This window comes from Fringilla coelebs, assembly GCF_963513975.1.
Source record: "Fringilla coelebs genome assembly, chromosome: 1".
Taxonomy (NCBI): domain Eukaryota; kingdom Metazoa; phylum Chordata; class Aves; order Passeriformes; family Fringillidae; genus Fringilla; species Fringilla coelebs.
This window is the reverse complement of record NC_140028.1, coordinates 16101885-16124298: the sequence shown is the minus strand read 5'-3', so window position 1 is coordinate 16124298 and position 22414 is coordinate 16101885. Positions and strand designations below refer to the sequence as shown.

General features: G+C 38.3%; 1 protein-coding gene across 1 annotated transcript in view; it reads right to left on the bottom strand.

Moving 5' to 3' along the window:
• TRPS1 (transcriptional repressor GATA binding 1) overlaps nt 1-22414 on the bottom strand; it is a gene marked incomplete at its 5' end in the record, with an annotated part of 169423 nt that overhangs the window by 146504 nt on the left and 505 nt on the right. Inside the window, 2 exons of the mRNA XM_084209163.1 lie at nt 5594-6723; nt 18854-19782. Of these exons, the coding sequence (XP_084065289.1) occupies nt 5594-6723; nt 18854-19782 (2059 nt within the window). The remainder of the gene's footprint in view (nt 1-5593; nt 6724-18853; nt 19783-22414) is intronic.

Below are 22414 nucleotides of genomic sequence, written 5' to 3'. Positions count from 1 at the left end.
ATGCTGAATATTACATGCAGTTGTAGCTACATGGCTGAGGCCCAGTTACAATCACCCTTATTACATTAAAGGTTTGTTAATTTAAATTATTTCTAATTGATGCAAAGACAGTCATATAAGCATTCCTTCATTCTTCTAAGAGACTGTGATAAGCATTGTGATGTGGAAAAAATGAAGATATACTTCAGTAGATAGTAACCCAAGAGGTTTTTTTTTTCAGAATGTATAGTTTCTAGTATGCATTAAAAATCTGCCATCAACATTATGAATCTTGGTACTTCACTTGGGTTTGTCCTGTGTATTATTCAATCCCCAAGCTCCAAAATGTAAGCTAAAGTTTGGAGCTGTCCAATATAAGTCACAGTCCCAAATAATAAAATAGTAACAATCATCAGCCGTTAGAAAACTTTTGAAAGTCGGAAACTCATTCGTTCCCAGAACAAGGCATAAAAAGAAAATGTTTTCTTCTCAGTTTTCACTCCACCCTGACAGCAAGCAGGGAAACAAATTTGCAATGTTTGATTTCTCTTTTACTAGAAATTAAGCCTACTCTTTGCTTCTAAAAGACCAAGTTACATCTAGAGTTGTGTACAAAGCTCTTCAAGGCTAAGCAACAAAATTTTAAGAATTCCAGTTTGCAAAATACACAAGAAGCATTCCTGTGCCTTACTTCAAAGTTACACTTTACAGCTAAACTACAGCTATAGCATCTGAAACTCTGAATTTGTCTGATGCAATACTGTGTGTTGGTACAGAGCTACTCTAAGAGGAAAATCTCGGGATGGAAGAAAGTGATGTAAATGAAGAAGAAAATAGCACTCTTCCTTCTTTCTTATTGTTCATACAGCCCTCAAAAACACTAACAGCAGGTTCAAGCGATAAACTGGCATTCTCTGCAATATGACATTGGGCTGGCAATGTTATCCCATCCACTGAGGTCACTTAGCATTATTATTTCTACTACAAAATAAACTAAAGACCTGATTATTTGTGGACAGTAAAACATTTATGGCCCAATCCCAAGATTAAATATCAATAAATTCAGGCAAAACCTTTGCTGCACAGTTACATTCTGAGAACTATAAAAATTCTTATCATTATTCGTACTGAAAAGTACTTGAATTGAGCACTCTAAGATACAAGGATTTTCCCTCACAAAATCTTTACGTTGGAGAGATTACAAGGCTGGGTTTTTTTATGGGTTTAATGTTCTTTATTTCTACTTCCTAACAGGCTGCAAGACTCCCAACATTAGCCAGTTGTTAATTAAGTCTTGTTGACATACTTCTAACTAGTCTGAAGTATTACAAAACACCATCCTCTACAAAACAAGCAATTTTTTTTTTAATTACCTGAAGACAGTCCTAGGCTCTAGGGCATAGAAAATATTCTGGAAGAAGGTAAGGCTGTCGTCTCACTTCCATTTTTTCACATTTTATTTTAATTATAAATATAATAATTACTATCATTTCTCATGAAGAAACAGGTTTATAAGAAAGTTAACTTTTGGGATGGGTGCTGCAACTCAAGCTTTTCAGAAGAGAAGACAGCCAGCAAAGCAAGGAAGAAAATGCAGCGTAGTGTTAGAACGGAGAGGAGACAGGGCAGAATGGAGAGCAAGACTGAGATCAAAGGAGAGTAAAAGCCATTGGCAAGAGCAAACAAGTTCAGAGCAGTGAATTAAGGTGTCAGGAGGATGGAAAAGGCCCTCATAGCTGCTGCTATTGTTCACTGAGTGAAGGTTTCTGCTCTGCTCTAAAGCTGGGAGCTCGTGGGCCTCAATTGACATTTTTTCCCTGAGTTTCTTCTCTGGGGGAAGTGTCCATAATCTGCATATCTGAGACCCTGCTCTGGCTTTTTCTGCCTGAGAGTCTGAGGGTGAGTCCCAACAGCCCTGACCCCAACACCCCACCCCTGAGCTGCAGCCTGGGTGCAGGGAAGACACAAGCCCCAAGCACCCCTTTGCCTTTTGCTCCTCTACCTCCTTTATCTTTGAGAGGTAAGGAATTATTTAATAAACTGGAAATTAATTTCTAAAGAGAACCTTACAAAACTGCTGCCATCCACATTTTCAAAATTATTTATTAGAAAAATTATTCTACACCATTGCCAAAGCTTTTATTTCATCTGAGTCTTTCCATTTTCATATTTTGCAATTTAATGAATCCCTATCCTATCTTGTTTTTAAAAAGTTTAGAAGATTTTCCAGCATAGCACTTCTAATTATAACTAGCACTGATCAAATGCTATCTGTCAAGTAAGGTTTTACTTGAAAAATTCTATCTTTTGCCAAATTGAAAAAATGCAGTTTTCCCACATTTTAGCAAAATTATAAGAAAAAAGAGGGCCTTCTGCAAGAAGCTGCTTTGATTTTACAAAAATAGTCAAAATTAATTATTTTGGAACAGCAGGAAAATAATCTCTAGACTAAATGAAACAGGAAAATAATCTCTAGACTAAGTGAAACAACATGCAAAATTTGCCCAAATACTCAGTTTGATTTTTATCTAAATTAAAAGTGTTGGCATCTTCTGCCTCATCAGAATACCAGACAGTTTTAAGAAAAAACTAAGCTTTGCAATGAACATGAATAGTATCTGATTCCTCAGAGGTATAATGGAAAATGAGTAGTAGCAAAATTAGTGGAAAACGGAGGCCAATAAATCTTCGAGGGATTTATTTGAATAAGCACATTTTAGTGAGGTTTAAATACAAGTAAACTCAAGTGCAGTGTGATTCATTGACTTCAAATTTAAATGAACAGCTCTCAAATAATCATGTCAAGAAATACTGAATGAGTGCTAAGTGTAAATATACATTTTTGTAGAAAGAAAAATTGGAAAGAACTGCTTTTGCAAATTCTAATACTGTTGCAAATACATGACTGCAAAGGAATAACACTGGGATATTAAAAAGTTTTTAGCTCGCAATACATAGTAAAATTGTAGATGTAGAGCCAAAAGGAAACAAAATAAATAATAAAATAAATTAAGCATGTTGTTCAGACACATGACTCGAAAATTAAAATAGTGCAGACAAAAAAATCTATGAATCAAAATATGTAAGTAGCATCTAAAGCCAACACTGATACTCCAGATTATCAAGGCTAAATTTAAATATGTGAACAGCAGAACACTTTTTTCCACCACATTAATGTTTAGTATCATGTTTACTGTTAGAATCCATTCAGCTCCTTATTATATAAATGAAGAGGTTTTAGAGACATGGGCATGTACAGCATTTTAAATACATCAGATGTACATAAATGTGTGGCATAAAAGCATTGAGACAAATTCTGATTAAGAAACAGAGAAGAGCAGTTGGATGTGAGCTGACTACATTAGCATTTTTCTGTCTATCAACCAACACTACTACTTTATAGGTGTTCTACTTTTTAAAATCTGAACAATGCTCTGTCTTTAGGTTCTAAAATACAAAAAGGGTAAAAAAACACATATCTGATACATGCCAGACTTCTACTAAGAAAAAAAAGGCCTGATAATATTAATAGAAACAAAACAAAAGTTATAATGACTCAAAAGTTTTAGTTTGACAGAGTGAAAATTAGGTTACACATACAATAAAACCTGCTGGTGTTTGCCATTACAGAGCACCCACCACAAACTGAACTAACATGTGTTTTCAAAAAAGATGGACAGTGGGGGAAAACAGCAGCAGTATAAGTAGAAAAGAAACCAAATTCATATTATCAAGGGGGAATTACAGGAGAAAGGGAAAGAAGTTAGCAGTTATGGGGACACTGTAATTTGCTTTACACATGTCCTCAGAGTGGTCAATAATGTCATTGACTGGGGTTAACAGAGTAGGTTGCCCAAGTGTTTTAAACAAAATAGCCTAATCTTAGACAAACAATTTGAAACTAAAATGCTTAAAGTGTATCTCTTGATTTTCCAAAGTTCAGTTCCCTGTGACTACTGCCAGAACTGCAGGGTGCTGAGCCCTCCGAAGGAGCAGCTACAACTACCCCATCTCAGACTTTGCACTTAATTTTGAAAGTCATGGCTTCTCCTTTCTTGGGAAAAAAGATCCTAGCTCGGCATGCTTGTTAAAACTTAAATTACCAGCTGCAGCAAAATAAAAGGTTGGATTCTTTCAGTAAAGGAGCCATTTCAATCTTCCAGTTACTTAACCACTAAAAAAAGATCATGCCATGCCCCAGCAGCGGACAAAGTGCTGCCTATGGAGTTCTTCAGCATGGCTCAAAGCTGTTATAATAATGCTTGGAACTTAGATACCACTTTTCATCTTCAAAGCAGTTTACAAACATTAACTAATTAATCCACACAACATCCCTCAGGCCCACTTGGATCAAAAATGGGGAACTGCATGCTGGGACCTGAATCCTCTGTGGGCCCTAGCTCCAAATTAAAGATGAGCAATCTGCTCTTTTTTTTTTTTTCTAAATAGACTCCTGATATATTGCCAATGCAGCCCTCTGTTGGGCAACATTTGGATGCCCCCAGCTTTAATCTCTATTAAAGTATCATGCCCCAGTCTGCCTTTGTTAATTTTGGATGTCTTGGAATCTATTAAACGTGGCACAGTTTCTTGAGCTTTTAACAAAGCTTTAGCTTTGAAAATGCATCTTCTTTTGTCTTCATTCTAGCTGGCTTCCACACAAAGATCTTTTAGATGAGATAGATACTGAAGTTTTCCGTTGTTGTTGACGCATTAGCTTTAACTATTAACATATTCAGCATGATTTTCTAATATTTAACATCACTTCTGCAGTGGCACATAACTGTTGCTTTTTACAAACTCCAAGAGGCAGCTCCTCCTCTGATGCAAACTGGACTGCCAGTTTACAACAGCCCAGGAACTGACCCAAGAAATTTAGCAGGGAGTTGGCTGCTACTATGACATTGTGTCAGACTGAGTCAGGAGACTGGCTACATCCACCTCCAAATAGGAACATTAGCATTTAAAATAAATAGAATGACACTGTAAACCAGCAACATGAAAATAAGCATCTGCAAAAGGATCTTGGGGAATGACATCAACAGACAAAATAGTGTCTGCTCCCAGTGGGAAATGAACACCAAAACAGCAATGGAATGCTCTTAAACTAATTATTACATTGCTGGACTTGGGAATGGAAAATACTACAAAAAGGTAGTACATTGAAGCACTGTTATGGAGCATAAAGGGTTCACAGTCTATCTTGGAAAGTAAAGCCATTTGTGTTCCCTGACTGAATGAAGATGCCAACTTTCTCAGAAAAAGCCTAAACTAAAATAGCACCTATAGTACCTAAAAGATTCTGGGTGGAAAATAGCTGACCAAACCTCAAATATGCTGAAACTTTAGCATCTGCACACAAATCCAAATTTCCCTCTCCTCTGCACAGGTTTAAATGTATAATTAAATCCACCAACTTAGCTGGTGGTTTTCCAAAACAAAGTGGATGTTGGATTGGACTCTGGCTGTAAAGATTTATATCTATACACATTCCTATTTTGATTTCCAGTTTCCTCAAATGTTTGAGGAATGGTGACATTTAATTAAGAAACTGGGGAGGGGGGCGGGGGCCTGTTTGGGTTCCAATCATTAATCACTTGAAACTTCACCATACCTGTAGTGTCGGGAAATCTCTTCTTCCACCTGGGTGGTAAAGTCACATTTGGTACATGAGTGTTCTTTGTTCTCCTTGAGCGTCAGCGGCCCCTCTGCCCCTGGCAGGGCGTTTGTTTCTGGTTTGACATCAGACGCTTGGCCTTCGTGTGCATTCTCATAGTGGAGCAGGAGAACGTCCACGTCAGGAGTGGAGAATGAGCACTGATGGCACTGGTGTTTGACTCTAGAGCTTCCTGTCACCCCTGGAGACAGGTGCAAAAGCAAGAGAGCACAGTGGGAACAATTACTTTTTCTGCAAGCAAATGGGTAAGTAATTTCTCCAAGGTGCTTTTCTGGGCTGCAGAGGCCTCGGGGACAGAACTGACAGTGCTTAATGGTACATTTATGAATGTTGTGTAGCTGCTGATAGTGACGGAGAAGTGGGCCCACCACTATTACATCTGGGCCATGGCTCTTTGAGTACCTAAAGTCACAAAACTGACAGTTGTAGCTTGTCACCATGCTGTCCTCTGCTCCTTTGCTACTCAAGTCTTTCTTTTTTGCCACACTCGCACCCTTTTCTGTCTTTGTCACTAACTCCCCATCTGCATTCTTGGCTAGATCATTCTGGTTAATGACAGATCCCCTAGAAAGCTTATCATTCAGATCTGGGTGGAGGCTTCCTGCCTGGCTTCCCCCATGCTGTTTGCTGTAATGTTCTAATAGTTTCAAAGAGCTGGACGATTCACAGCTGAAACTGCAAAATTTACACCAGTAGTAACTGGTAGTATCGGTACCATTTTGTCTAGAGGAATCTATTGGCTTGATGGGCACCGAATATCCAACTGGCGTATCATCTCCTGCTTTTACAGTGATTCTGTCTTGCCACTTCCCCAAGTCTCCAGAATCACATGGTCGAAGAGTAGGACTGGATTTATTGGAGTTTTTCTCTGAAGTTTTACCAGTATCAGAGGAGGGAAGGGCTGCTTTCATTTTGTTTGGGTGAGTCTGTAAGAAGTGTTGCTCTAGTTCAGTGGAGGAGTTGCCCATGTAGGTGAAATTGCAGAATTTGCAGCGGAAGTACTTGGTGTTGCCTTGGCAATCTGGAGTTTTCCGCCCAATTCCAATAAAGGTTCCACCTAAAGTAACCTGTGAATAAAGAATAAGGTCATTTTAGTTCCACTGTATATTTATTCAAATAGCAAGGAGTGGAAATGGGGGGGAAAGAGAAATAGAAAGCAATTGATTCATTAGCTCATTTTATTAATTACTGCCACCATTTTCATTTGTACCATGTAAGATATCATACATATACCCTCACATATTTAACATTTGTTGAAGAATATTTTTAAATGTTTCTCATAGCTGAATAAATATTCCATATGAATAACAAATACATTGATTTGCAGAGACTGAGGCAAACGTGCAGAAGATTATCTTAGTGCTGATAGGACTGTTCCTTCCTTCACTATATCATTAAATAGTATCATTGACAGAAGATCCAATAATCAGTTCCCACAGCTCTGAACCCTGCTTTCCTGGGAGTCTGTACCAGGTGTGGAAAAAAAAAAAACAACCCTCAGTCTTTTGACTTAGACGCTTTAATCATATTTGTGCTTTACAGTCATAGAGAATTGCTTTCTAAATTCAAGCAAGCAAAAATTTAATTTCAAATAACAAATCTGGTTTGCTGTGTCGGGAGTATGACCAATTCTTACAAAGATCATTCCTACATGAGTATCCAGTATCCACCAGGATGCCTTTTCACAGAGCCATAGTGGCTGATGTCTCAAACAAAAGGCAGTTTTCTCAAGGATTACTCACTGTAGACATTCTCCAAGGAAATCTTCTGTTCCTCTCATGCACAGAGCTCAATTTAGTGAAACAAGGATGGAAAAACTACAGTAGAAAAATGGCATGTGGCAAAGAAAACTACCACACCCAAGTCCATGACATCACTAATTACACACACAAAAAATAAGGTAGGTCTGCTTAACTGTTCTCATGATGTCTGAGCAAAATGCTCTGCAGGAAAGGAAGAAGGCTTCCAGGGCTGATGCTATTAAAGCCTGTGTTCTCACAGCAAGGCAGGCCTGCCCTTCCCAGGAGTGCACCACACCTGCCCCTGACATCAGGGGGAGATTTGCTGCTCCTGTACAACTGGTTTGAAGGCCAAAGAAACAATCTCTTGACAAAAATGTCACCATTGCACAGCTTCTTTTTCTGAGTAGCAAATAGTGTACAGCATCCAGAACATAATTCCCAAAATCCGTAGACATCGACTCCTTTGCCATCATCCAGTCTGCGCCACATGGTGTAGACATGGGTGGAAGCTCCCTTATGACATATTCTCAGTTTTTACACACAGAAAATGTCTTACAGGGAATATAAAATTCAGCCTTGCCGAATTTCATTTGCATTCTCCCAACCAGTAAGTGTATTACTACATTTCTGCAGGTTTCAGTTCTAATGCATTAGGCAAATGGTGTAATTATTTTTCTTCTCCTCCTCAACAGCTATGCCACAAAGATAACATGATCACTGCTCATTGAGTATCACACCAAATGGAAAGACTCAGACATAGAGAGAGCATGAAATGTAAACATTTTTAAATGTAATATTAATGCCTTTTAGCCGTTTAGCTCAGAAAATGAAATGCTATCCTTTATACCTCATCAGAATTGAGCATGTAGAGTGAGGCAATGAGTTAGTAAACCATGATATAATGAGCTGCCTCTATTCAGCCTCCAAATCTTTCTTCTGTTTATTTTTTTCCTTAAGGAAGCAAAATCCCCATGCACTGGTTAACTTTTCCTTAAATAAACTGAAAATGGCTTTCTGTTTGTTTAGGAAACATATCTCATTAGGCAATGGTGAGTCAGGCAGCCAAATCATTAGGACTTAGCTGTAAGAACATTTTCACTTTCAACTGGGCCTCCACATTCTGCTATCAAATATGAACTTGGTTTTGAAGAGATTCTTTGCAAGAGGGATGTTTAACAAGTCTTCTGTAGTGCAGGAATTACGTCCCTTTAATTATTTTATGGCAGGCAAGAACTGGAGACAAAGCCATGCTGAGCCTGATCCCACTGACAACAGTGGGATCTGGGCCTGCTTTCCAGTATCTAGCACTTAAGGTCTTCATCCAGCGCATTATGTCAATGTTCAAAGTCTCAGTGGTGTCAAATGACAACTTAAAGAAAGCACTGATGCAATTAAGTAAACAGAAAATAACAGCACTTCACTGCATGATTACATAAGTTGCAAGGTGATCTGGTTTCGTTCATTTAATTAGATATGTATGTTTGTTCTGTGCATGCACAGAAGACTGACCAAAATGCTTTACCTTAAATGGCTCTAATGAGTAAATACACTGATTACTCTCAACTGTCCAGCCACACAGATAACAAACATATTTTGCAGACACTCTGTGGACACCAGTTACAAACTCTGAGTGATGATAATCCCAGCTGCTAGTCATTGCTAATTACTTTTATTTCAGAACATTGGTAAAACATATAGTACTACTATTTTCTATATGGACTGTAATTCACATCATTTCTGTAACTTGTGCTAATCCTGCTTAGTGGTCTACACAGCAAGTTTGTGTTCCATGCTAATACATCCTTCTCTGTATCACAAGAGGATAAAGTAGAATTAAATATTACCACAGTGCTTGTGTTAAGTTCTTGTAATGTGGGAGTTACATTCTTTATACCACTCGAATGTAATTGATTACCAGTTATTGGTTTGGAATTTCCCTGAATACCTGCCACAATTCAAAATAATTCATTGCATTAGACCATGTACATGAAAAGTAACTCTGGGTCATCCTAATGTTATTACACTCAAAAGCCTCCTTTCATACATAACAAAGCCCACTGAAAGCTCCATGAAGATCATCATTCAAAGACAACTAAAGAAACTGATTTCCATGCAGAGAGGTTGGGAGAAGCACTTGAAGTGACAGTATAAACTGAATCTGTTTGAGCTTTCAGCCAGCCACATTTGAAAGAAACCCACACATTTGCAGAACTGTTTGGATTCCCACACTTTGCTCAAATCTTGGCTTAACTTCCAGATTTTGCAGTTACATATTGTATGTCTATGTACAGGCACTAAACTTCTTCACTGGGGATGTAAATGTCCTTCACCTTCTACTCTCTCTGATCAGCCTCACAAAGAGGAAAAGTAAAGGAGAAGGAGAAAGCGGAATATGGCTGGATAGATGGATGGATGGATAGAGAGAGACAGAGAGATAGAGAGATAGAGAGATTAGATAGATAGATAGATAGATAGATAGATAGATAGATAGATAGATAGATAGATATTGAGGTATACATACTATAGCAATCAATATCCACGTTTCTGTGTGGCATCAGAAGTGATAGATTCTTGTATTTACTCCCTTATTTCATTCTAATCCCAACAAAATTTCATCTCCTACTCTGTTCTAACAGAGTTACATTTCCTTAAGTAGACGTTTCTTCCCAACATAAAAAAGAACCTAAACAAAAGCAATGCTAAAATTCTGCAATTCTGTTCCAGCGCTGTAGTACAAAGTTGGTGACATAGCTAGTAACAGTCATGAATAGAGGTACAGCTTGTAGAGGAAATGTAGGAGCAACTACAGATCAACAGTTCCCTCAGCACACAAAGGAGAAAATTAATCCTCACAATTCTCTTTTTAAAGAGAACCTAACATACAAGTTCAGACTGTGGAAACATGATTTAACTCTTCCCTTCACTGTCATATACTTTGGGATTATCACTTAATTCTGCAGCATCTCAACTATGGCAATATAGTTGGTATTAATTATTGCAATGTACAAAAAAAGACAGATATTAGAATGGATTCTCCATTCTTATGCTAGATGTGGTTGCACTGATATTCTTTGAAAATTACTCTTCAAAGCCATGTCTCATTCTGGGATTAGACTGAAATATATTTCACAGTAAGATTTCCATAAACTCAAAACTCTTAATCATTAAGGTTATTCATCAGTGGGGAAAATTGTCAAAATCTGAAGCTCATGTGTTAATATAACTAAGCTATCTCCTCAAACACCACACACATTTCCAAAAATAGCCAGAAAAAGGAGAAAAGATAACATGATAATTGACAGTGTTTCAAGATGTACTTTCTAAAATATGTTGGCAAATACGTCAACAAAGCTGTGTAATTGCACTATATGTTTCCAACAGATATGTCTACATTAATTAGTCAATACAATGATTTCATGGAATAGATGGACTTGAGCAAATAGAAGTACTTTCTTCTTTCTTTTTTTTTTTAAATGGGCCTTTGATTTTTACTTTGCCCTTGGTCTAAATGCTACCCCTCTTCTCTCTCCTCCTTTTCAAAATTCAGTCCTAAATTCCATCACCCCAAAGCAGTTTACAAATACTTCTTAGAGAATCTAAAAAAAAATCACCAAGGAAGAGAAAATCTGCCCACTCCTGTAATCGTGTATTTCATGCAGAAAATTCTACCAGCAGAAACTATATCCACATAAGAGATTCAACCACAAGGATTACATGCTCAGGGTAAAGCTGTCTTTGACCCTGGCTTCTTCTGCAAGTACTGATTAGAATCCATCTTCACTGGAACATCAAACGTTAATCTTTTTTTTTTTTTTTTTCTCCTTACCTGGGTTACATCTTTGGCTAATCAGGAGGTGAAAGGCTCCAGATCCCTTACCAATCTTCTGAGCCATCCAGTCTGCCTTTGCAATTACTCTTAATCTTCTAATCCTAAAATATTTTCTAATGCTTTTGTTTATTCATTTGCTTTGTGCAATATAGCATCCAGAACATTTTAACCATCCCACATTTATGAAGTTCTTCATGTCATGCAGGCCAGAACAGATTCCTGGCTTTCATGCAAGTTTGTGTAACACCACCCAGTTCTCTAACCTCCCCTGTGGAGAATTCACTCCCTCTCACTCACTCTCTTTCTACATTTTAAACTAGGAGAATCTTCAGAGTATATTCTTAAAACTATTTACTGTGATTAATTTATAGGTACATAAATCTATGTTGCACAAGTGAAGCAAAAACTGAGGGCAAACTCCTGGCTTTCTGGGCTGTTCATACTTACCAAAACAAGAAAGCAAACTATTGGATCACATTCATTCAAAGTAAGTGCATTCTTCTTGAGATTTATTCTGTTGCCGTTGAACCCAAGACAGTTTTTGTGTCATTAGATTTTATAAGTATTGTTAAAACAAAGACTGTGACAGAACAATAACAGAACTTAAATTAAGGTCAGGAGACCAGATGTGCAAAACCAACAAACGAAAGAAAGAGAAAATCAAGACTTTCATTTGCCAACTAGTGCTACTAGACTAGTATCTAAAGAAGCACCATTCCTTCTATTCTCTGCAGATAAAATTACCAGACAGTTCCTTGGCTACTGTAAACTCACACAGCCTTACAGGCTCAGAGGCAAACTAGCAATGATTTATACCAGAAGAAAACCTAGTTGCTTTCCTTTTCTCCTTTTATTTTTTGAGCTCTCATCCTTTCTGTAGGCTATCTTAGCAGTTTATAACTTTAAATATAAGCACTAATATTACTAGTCCCACCAACTGTTTTTATTAGCCACTCTTCAAACGCTACCAAATATCCCTGCAATAAGGTAAGGAATATCAACACATAACTTGGCTTTGAAGCCTGTGAGTATATATCACATCAGTTGTTCCATAAACTGTCCATCTGAATATTCTAATATTAGTATAGACTACTTCTCACTGCAAGGCAGCTAAAATAGCTTATTTCTGCCACAGAGCAAGGCAATGTTCCCAGGCACTTACTATGTAGCAGCTGACATGCTGTAAATCACTGCCTATCATTCTGAAGAGTAAACGTGCAAATATCTCCATAGAAGTGATATAAAGAACTTCTACTGCATATAATCATACAAATCATTGCTTATCACCTATTGTCAATATAGAAGTTAAATACCTGTTCCATGTGCTTTTTCACACAATATTTGTAAATATGCATGTATGCAGTTATATATGCATAAGAAGCAAATGTCTGTATACACACTCCCAAGCAAACTGCATATGGACCTCTTTGTAAGTGTGATTTAGCACCACCCACTTCTTTACCTGCCACCATTTTTTTTCATGTTAGTTGTTTAAAAGAGATGACTGAATCCTGTGCTTCTAAGGAGTGACTCTCTCAAGTGTGCATGGCAGCCTCCAAGACTGATCATGACCCGGAAATAAGATTCAAAATAAATAGGTATGCCCATGTGCAGATGCAACACTCAAAGAGAGATTGATAGTTTTCAGTTTATCAGGAAAGTGCCCAGGGAGTCTGCAACATGGCTGACATGAAGTGGGCCTTGTGTGACATCCACCTTCATGCAAGTTCTGTTCTAACATATGCTGCAAAAACTAGCATGGCACAATGTACTCAACAAGACTGGGGTACATCATATGCAGCAACAGTTGTTTGGTTTAGTTAGATCTAATTCCTGTATTATGGACAATCAAGCCAAAGTCAGTGAGAAAAACAATATAAAATTTGGATCCATTTCTAAGCATGCAAGGAAAATGAAATTCATTCATATGCACGTTTCTTTTTGCTCATGTCAACCAGATATTTACCTGTGTCACCTTCTAGGAAGCCCATTTGATGACAAAGAACTTTAAGAATGTTTGATTTGCTAATAGTACAAAAGAAAATGCTGTACTTTTTAAGAACTCCAATTTGTAATTGTCACTCCATCTGTATGAGTCCTTTTGCCAAAATCACCAAAATGTAAAGGAAAACCTTTACCACGAGAAGTGCTGCTGATTACAACGGTACCCCTAAAAACCTCTACATTTTTTTAAGTCTTACCTTCACAGCTTCATATTCAATCTAACTGTTAATATAAGTGTAGAGGATAAAAAGCAGAACCTACAAATAAAATCACTTCACTCAGCTGAATCCTAGCTAGACTAGACTTTATACTAGTCACACATGTCTAACCTGAGAACAGAAAACATGCCACATTTGATACACTGAAATCCAGACCACTAGAAACCTATCAGGGCATAACACCATGCAGACACATGGAACTCACTGGTGATTTATACAGAACACAAAAGGAAGAGCTTTACAGACTCTGTGTGGGCACTTTCTAGGACACTGGGCAGCCTGCTGGCTGAACATCCAGAAATGCTTTCAGTTGCTGTGAAAATCTGGGAGAAGTTCCTAGCCTTATCCATTATATGTACTTATATCATGTTCATTATATGTACTTAAATATGTAACTAGTAGGTCAAGGGAGGTGGTTCTCCCCCTTATTCCCCTCTCATGAGACCCCACCTGGTCCATCTGGGGATGGTAGCCAGCTCTGGGGTTCCCAGCATAAGGCAGCCATGGACCTACTGGAGTGAGTCCAGAAGAGGCCATGAAGATGATCAGAAGGCTGGAGCACCTTTCACATGAAGACAGACTGTTCAGCCTGGAGAAGAATTTATAGCAGGGAGAATTTATATAGGGAGAATTTATAGCAGCCTTCCAGTACCTAAAAGGGCACAAGAATGCTGAAGAGGAACTTTTTATAAGGGCATGTAGTGACAGAACAAGGGGTGACAGCTTCAAACTGGAAGTGGAGAGGTTTAAATAAGATATTAGGAAGAATTTCTTCACCAGGATAACAACTGAGGCACTGGAACAGGTTACCCAGAGAAACAGTGGATGCTCCACCCAGAGATGCCCAGTCCCTGGTAGTGTTCAATCTGGTAGGCCAGACTGGATGGAGCTATGAGCAACCTAGTCTCTGGAAGATGTTCCTGCCTATGGCAGGAGGGCTGGAACTAGATTAGGTTTAAAGTCCCTTCCAACCCAAATCATTATGTGATTCACATATGACAAAGCATTAGGCTGAGTGGTATAGGACAACTCTTACAATATTGGATGTCTAGAACTGTATAAGAAAACAACTGTCATTAACTTCTTATTATTCTGTGGAGTAGTAGATAATGCAGTAATTTATTCCTTTTCTTTCCCTCCCCACCCCCCCCCCACCCCCAGGTGCATTGAAATGCAATCAACAAACCTAATGATGGCTTTTATCAGGCCATGCTTTTTCAGAAATTTGTCTTCTTGTATGTCTGTCTAGATCTAAAACCACAAAGCAATTAAAATCAGAGGACTAAATTTAAAAAAAAAATTAAATTGTACATTCATAATCTTTTAATGTCTGAATAGAAGAGGAGGTAGATCTGTGCCAATGAGCTCCAGAACCAGCACCATGCTGAGCAAGAAGCACCTCAAAGGCAGCATACAAAATATGAAGCAACCATAAGAACTGCTGAGCACTGCAGTATGTCTTTATTCATGGCTGCATAAATACCCTTCTCCCTTGGGACAAGCCATCTGAAACCCTTACCTGAATGCAGACATTTCTGTCCTTTCTTTGAGGGACACTATTCTCTTTTAAAACACACCAGGAAATGGGGTCATGCTCCCTTTTATACAATAGCCTAATGGCTTGAACACTTGTTCAGGAAACAGGAAAAGTAGGTTCCTTTCCTTGCTCTGTCAGAGGGGATCCAAGCCTGCTTCTTCACCTTTGCTGGGCATGTCCTACGCCTTAGCTATAGGCTGCTATGTGGAAGACAGCACTCTCCAACCTTCCTGTTGAAGCTGTCCCAATTACTACTCATTAAAAAATTGGGGGTTAGAAGAAAGACTGCCTGCTCTCTACTTGCCAGCAACTTGCCTGTCTCCAGACTTTAACGTACACATTAAAGAGTCATTAGATCAAACAGAGATGGAGACTTAATCATACAGCAGCAAAGGCAATAGCTTTCAGCATCATAGCTGTTAACTTAGTCACATGAATTTTACTTTAAGTGAAGTCTTTAGATCCAGTATAAAGACTACTGCTTTAGGCACGTCCACAAAGCCTTACACAGGCTCAAATACCCAGCAAGACAAAGTTGCCTATAGAGATTGATCAATTAACTAAATGTGAAGAAAAGTAATGGGGAGCACATCAGCAAAAGATCCATTGAACTCACTTCAAATATTATTTTGATAAAAGCTATAAAAAGCTGATTAACACATTCCCTGGGAATTCAGAGATGTGATAGTGAATGTTTTCTGAAATCTATACTGGCAAGCAAGTTAATCTCCCAGAAACAGCTGAGTGATTTTACCCAATCCTATGGAATTTATTATATGAACCAAAAACCTTTGAAGAGAAAAATGGGAACAGAGTACAGGAGATTTTCAACAGAAAATAACATTTTCTAAAAAGACAAAGGAATCTTGCCGCATTAAATATTCATATCAAGTTAAAATCTGCACAATTGGAATGCCAGAAAGACTGGATTTTTTACACAGTTCCCAGACAAATTCTCTTTAGGTACTACAAAACACACTCCCAATATTTGAATACCTATGTGAAACCATACGTATATACCTGGTTTTGCTGATTACACCCCCTAAAAGCTGCATTTAGGGTTGGGAGGGTGTTTTTTGGCTGTGGGTGAGGTTTAACTTCGCTTCTGTGATACAAGTCCAAAAACACATTTGATTTCTTTTTCCAAGCTCTCAGCAAATGGACCACATCCCTAGATCTCTACAGATAGGATAGAAGATACTGCATTTTCCTGCACTCAAGACATTTTCCCATTTCTTTTTGTTTGCCTTTGTATGAATGCAAACTATGGGGCTCCATAGCATCTCTCACTACTACAGATCTTCATATACCATCATCTCCAACTAACTATTGTGAGCCAGATCAAAGTCAGTCATCTTCATCCTCTGGCTTCTGTGCCCAGTTCCATGGCCTGAGACCATAAAGCTATCGATAACTTCCGGCCTAGCTACAACAGAACCGTTGGCTAAGTGCAAGGGGATCAATAAATCAGATCCTAAGCCCAGTTCATTACTATTTCAAGCTAATTACAAAGAGATTATTTTCATTTAGCCCAGTACTTATACAAAATAATAGTGCTAACATGAACCAATTTTTCTTATTCAGGTTCAGTTCCCCCTCATGTTATACAGGAGTTTGACTGAACTGATTTTAACTGGAGCACCAATCAATACGATCCCTTGTTGTGGCAGGAGATGCCAGCAATTCAGATGCATGAGAAAAAACCCTTCAAAATGGATATAGGAGTAATATGAACATGTGTGAATGCAAAAGGGATTTTCAAATGTTCTTTTACTTTGTTCATGAATCTCACAAAGCTGCTATGAATCAGGAGTGGGGGAGGAGAAAGCATAAAAATATTAATCAGTTACTTATCCTCTGACATGTTCTGGATCAATGCCTGGCGCACGTGCAATTGATGAAGTATGGCATGTGTCACAAAAGCTGATTTAATCTTCTATTACCAAATTGACCAGGGAAAACTAGCACCCTTAAAAATTAAGTTTCTAGGTGCAGGGTTTTTTTCTTTCAAATAAACAGCCAACATTGTATAGGCTGTCTGCTCTATTTTGGAAAATGTTTTTTTGTCTGAGAAAAGACTGATCTTAACTGGATTATCTATGGACTTTTTCCTACCGCTTTTTGTCTCCCCTGCAGTATCTTACTGCCAGAATTTAGTAGACAAGTATAGTCTAGGTTCAGCTGTTTTATTTCTCATTCTATCAGTTCAAACTGAGATAGCTCACACATCTGTTTTATTTCTGAGAGCACTGCAAAGGAAAGGCGTCCAGCTCATTCTAATCAAACATAAACTTTCCTATAAATAACTAAGGACCTAACGAAACAATTGTTTGGAGGAAATGAAAGTGTGTTTAGAAACTCAAATTCCTCTATACTGTATGTCTGAGCTGTTCCAGTTTGAATGTCTTCCTGACAGCACCGATCAGTTGCTCTAAGATGCTGTCCCTGGAGTCAGCAAACTGAAACTATAGCAGGAAATCCAGGTATTAACATCATACTATGTGCTAATTATAAATCATCATCATTTCACAATCTGACATTATTCACTTCTAACCTCTTTTAACTACATCACATATTTGCTTTCTAATCAGAGTTTGACAGGACAGTGTCTGACATGAAACAGTGATCTTTTAGTAAGACAGCAGTTCAAAGATTGCAGCTTTTACACATAGTAATGACCTTAGTTTGATTTGCTGTTCCACAAAGAAATTGTAGAGTTTCTTTAAAAAGAGGAAAAGTTTAAATAATTTGAAAAGCTTCAAGTTCCTGACTTGTTTTCTGGTTTTGGTTTCTTCCTTGATGTTAGACATTAGCCATCTTAACCTGTCTTGCAAAATTTCTTTCCTATAACTATGGCTTCTGCAAGCATAATTTCCACTTTTCTACCTTTTTATTTTAACATACCCTGGGAGTTTTATCTGGTAATTACTACGATGTTTCCATGTATGCAGTCACTTGAAAATGGATGGACATTTGAGCATGCATTGTATGCAAACTTCGTTACTTTAGTTTGATTTTTCTTAAAAGCTGAATTTTTATATTATATAGAATACTGAAATATCTTACTGTATCTCTCAGTTCCAAAAGTCCCAAAACATTTTTTTAAAGCACCATCAATTTTTTTATACTAATTAAATACAAGCTGATAAGAAAGTAACAAAGAGTCCATGAAAAACTTTTGAGTTCACTCTTTCATGGTAAAAATAAGGGTTTTTTCCCAGCAGTATCTGTAGTTTTTTTCCTACTTCAACTAGATGACTGAGGCAATAATCCTTTTCTTACAGGCTTACTAACATGAAGGACAGCACGGATTACTGTTACTTTTTGAAATGTTTTAAATATCCATTGTGTATCCTGTTTTCCTGGCACTAGACAACTTCGGAGCTGCCAAGACTTGCCATTTATTTTATCTTAATAAAGAATCAATAAGCCAAATCTTGACTCCCAGCAGATGATAATTTAGGATTACATTTTTAATTTCCAGCTGCTGTCTTTTGTCTATCTGGTTGTTATTTTTCATTATTATTTGCTCTTTTCTTTCTGTGACAGTAAATCCTTCAGATATGATTACCAATTCAGCCGTTTGCCTGTTTGCTGAATAAGATCTCTTGCTATTGATTACCATAACAACTAAATCCTACACAGAAATGTCACTGGTCAAAAAGCCAAATACTCCTCTACTGTACAAGATGCAGACCTTTCAGCAGACCTGCAGAAAGCCTGGCTAAAATGGACCAAAGGGGTTCTAGAGGTTTAAGCAGGTTATATGAGATACAGTAATCATGTAGGTAGGACAGGCTTTGCAAGCTCTGGCTTTGCAGCTGAGAAGACAGCGAGCACAAGCGGGGAGGCTGGGAGCATACAAACCTGCACATCATAAGTCCCATTTAATAGGACAGGCCTCTGGGAATTGATGTCCTGCAGTACCCCTGAAAGCACAGTGCGGTTGACTTTCTGGAAGTCTTTGGAGTGGCTGAATTGCACCATGTTGTGGAGAGCCAAAATTTTAGTGTCGAGCTCAGCATCCTGCCTGGTGCGGTTGTGCAGTCCTAGGTGGTACTTGCGGAAGTGTTTGATGAGATCTGTGGGGTCGTTCCCGTAGTAACCATACCCACAGATGTTGCATTTGAAGTCCTGAAGCTCTGGAGACAGAGGCGCTGTATCTGGATTATCATTTACCAACAAATCTGCTTTTGATTTGTTCAGCCTTAAACCCCCATCTGAAGGCACTTGTGGGTTTTTTGAGGCCATGGGGACCGGGCTTGAGCCTTGGCCATCAGTTTGACCACTTTGCACTTGCACTGTTTCATCTGAAGCTTTTGGCGACATCTGATGCTCCTCTTTTGTCTCCGCTGCATCTCCTGACGGGGCACAGACCACATCTTGGGTGTCATCTGCATCTGATTTTTGAGGAGACTTCAAGGGCTCACAGATTCCCCCAACAGCTGGAGATGAGAAAGCCAGCATATTTCTGTCTGTCACCTCATCATGAGGGAAGGATGGAACATTTCCTCCCTTATTGTGGCTTTCATAATTGAAGCCAGCCTTTTCACTCAGCACTGAGCTTTTCAAGTCCTTTTTAACACTGGAAGATGGCTCTTGGACATGCATGCAAAGTTCCTCCTTGTTACTTAACTCTGCCGCATCACCCTGGTCAGTGTTTTCTTGCATCTGCTCTGCAGAAAATTCTTTTTTCCTTCCAGACTCTTCACTTTCAGTACCTGTAGACTCAAGGGTCTGTACCTCACCTTCACTAGCAACGTTTCTTAGAGGGGGATTCTTTTTCCGGACCATATCTACCACAGAAAAATAAATAAGAAAGGAGAAAAAAAAAAAAAAAGAGAGGGAAAAAAAAGAAAAAAAAGGAAAAAAACCTATAGAATTATTCAAGATATACAAGATACATAACAGATTATAAACCTGACACTTTTAAAAGCATTCTGAACTATATGAATACATTGAGTATATAAACTTTTCAGAAAATTTTTGTTGAACGGGTTTTTAAGCTATGCAGAAAACTTTTAAAAAATTAGCACACTGAGACTAAACTTAACTAAAAAGAGAACTGTAAAAAACCTAAAAAACCACTTCCATGATAATCAGTGAATTGCAGGTTTCATTTACTTTTGGGATGATAATGGTCTGGCAGGAAGAATTTTGAATTAATGCTTCTTTTAAAATAATTTTTAAAAACTAAGGGGGAAAATAAACTTTTGAAGTCTAATGCTCGTACACAGTACATTCATATATAACATAGCTTTGCAAAAATATACCTAAAAGAAGAATCTTAAGAAGAATTTAAGTTATTAGGAAGAAAACAGATTTAGGAGAGTAAGTACTTGAGGTTTCAGAGAAAGTATTTTCCTAAGCAGGTATCAGTTTCCCTATAGCAAAAGTTCCCCCTCCTACTGCCCATAAACTTCAAACAGGATTATACGGATATTCTAGAGTCTAGCCCCACAGTCCATTATTCATGTAATTAGTTCTATTTGCCAAACAAAGAAAAACTAACTTTATTAGGAAACCCGTTGTCAATAAAACTTTACAGGCCTGGATCCAGACATTTGACATCACTGTGTGGCTGAGCCAGGATCTGCCCTGAAAACACCTGGAATCCACATGGATCTCATCAGCCAAACCTTTCAGTCTTCCTTGCAGACATAGCCACTACTGCTAAATCTCCATGTACACTTCCAGGACCCATTTAAGAAAGCTGAGACAGGACAGCAATAAGGATCAGAGAGAAAGGGGGAGTCTGCCACCGATGCTGCTTTCTGAACAGGGGAGGTTACGGAAGGACAAGCAAACACACTATGCAGGTACTAAGTCAAATTCCTCATCCACTTCACCTTCCCCACTCTATTTAAAAGAAAATATATATATTAAACTCCCCTGCTTTCTCAACTGTGTAGTTCTGGATTTGATATTCATCACCAGCTGGTTTGATCCATTTGTGTTCACATGCTAATGATGGGCAGAAGACAGATGTGCCCCAACTTTTCTATGCTCTTAATCTTTGCCAATGCTGCATACAAGGATGGATGTTTCTCTTTGCCAAATTGTGTGTGGTCTGGTGGCAGCAGCCTGCAGTACCACACATGAGATGTGAGCTACAGACTCAAGTCTGAGCCCCCTCTCCCTGGCCTGGCCCTACAGAGGCACTGGAGATATACATTGCTCTGCCAAGAGAGGACCACCTGGCGACTCAGGGAGCAGCACTGGTGTGCTCCAAATGGTGCTGTATCCAAACCTTTGAAAGCCGTGGATGACCTTCTCAAAACAGTACTTTGAGAAGCAAGGCTGGGGACAGAGGTTAAAAATAAAAGAACAGGCATCTGTACATCCTCTTATTTACATCTGCTCCACATGAAAGGGCACTGTATGCTCTGTTGATAAAAACAGACAACTTCTTAGGGGAAATGTTCAACTTGTGTCTTGGGCTGGCTCTGTTGTCTTTGTGGTTGAGCTGATCCACAGGCAGCATGGGCTACAGCAAGGCAGCTTTCACACAGAATGCCAGCTCATGTTACAGAATTTTTGACACTCCGTGTGGTCTTAATAGGTTTCTTAAATGCCTCCTGTGATTCCTTACTGTAGAAGACATGTATGCTTGGGAACCAAATGTCTTCTCTTTAATATCAACTACACCTACCAGGGGATGTGTGAACTAAATGGGGCTCTTTTTCCCCCAGTAACTTCTGAACCATGAAGTCAATCAGAATTCAGAGAAAAGAAATATTTTCTGCTGTGGCAAGAGAACTATTACAATATACACTCAGCCTACTAAAACAACATGCAAACATATATAATTCAAGGTATAAAGATAGTCATCAGCCTTTCAGCAGTGCTACTTCTCTGTGAGACTCCATGAATACTCCTGGTTAACACACACTAAAAATATCTGTGAGTATCTCTGGTAGGTGTTCAGCTAAGCATGTACTATTCTCCTGGTTGCACATCCCAAACCATTTTTAAAATAACTTCCGTTTAAATGCAATTCATGGCAGACAACAGAGAAAGAAGTCCTGACTGCGCAGTGAAGAAAAATCAGAAATTGAGAAAGTAAACATCATGACTGTTACCTCAGTCAAAATTAAACAAGACTAAATGCAATGTTCTAAAATGTTTTTGTTACAGATATTTTTGGCAGATAAGGAAAGCTTAGAGATTTGCTATCTTCATGACAACTGACAGAAGAGAGTCAGACAAAAGGACAGAAAAAAAGTCCCTTTAACGAAAAGAAAAGAAAAGAAAAGAAAAGAAAAGAAAAGAAAAGAAAAGAAAAGAAAAGAAAAGAAAAGAAAATAAAAGAAAAGAAAAGAAAAAAGAAAAGAAAAGAAAGAAAAATCTAGACTCTCTATAGGCTAACTGGACAGTAGATCTAGCTACTTTAGTTCTAATTTTCCCAATACATTTGTGAGTCTGGGT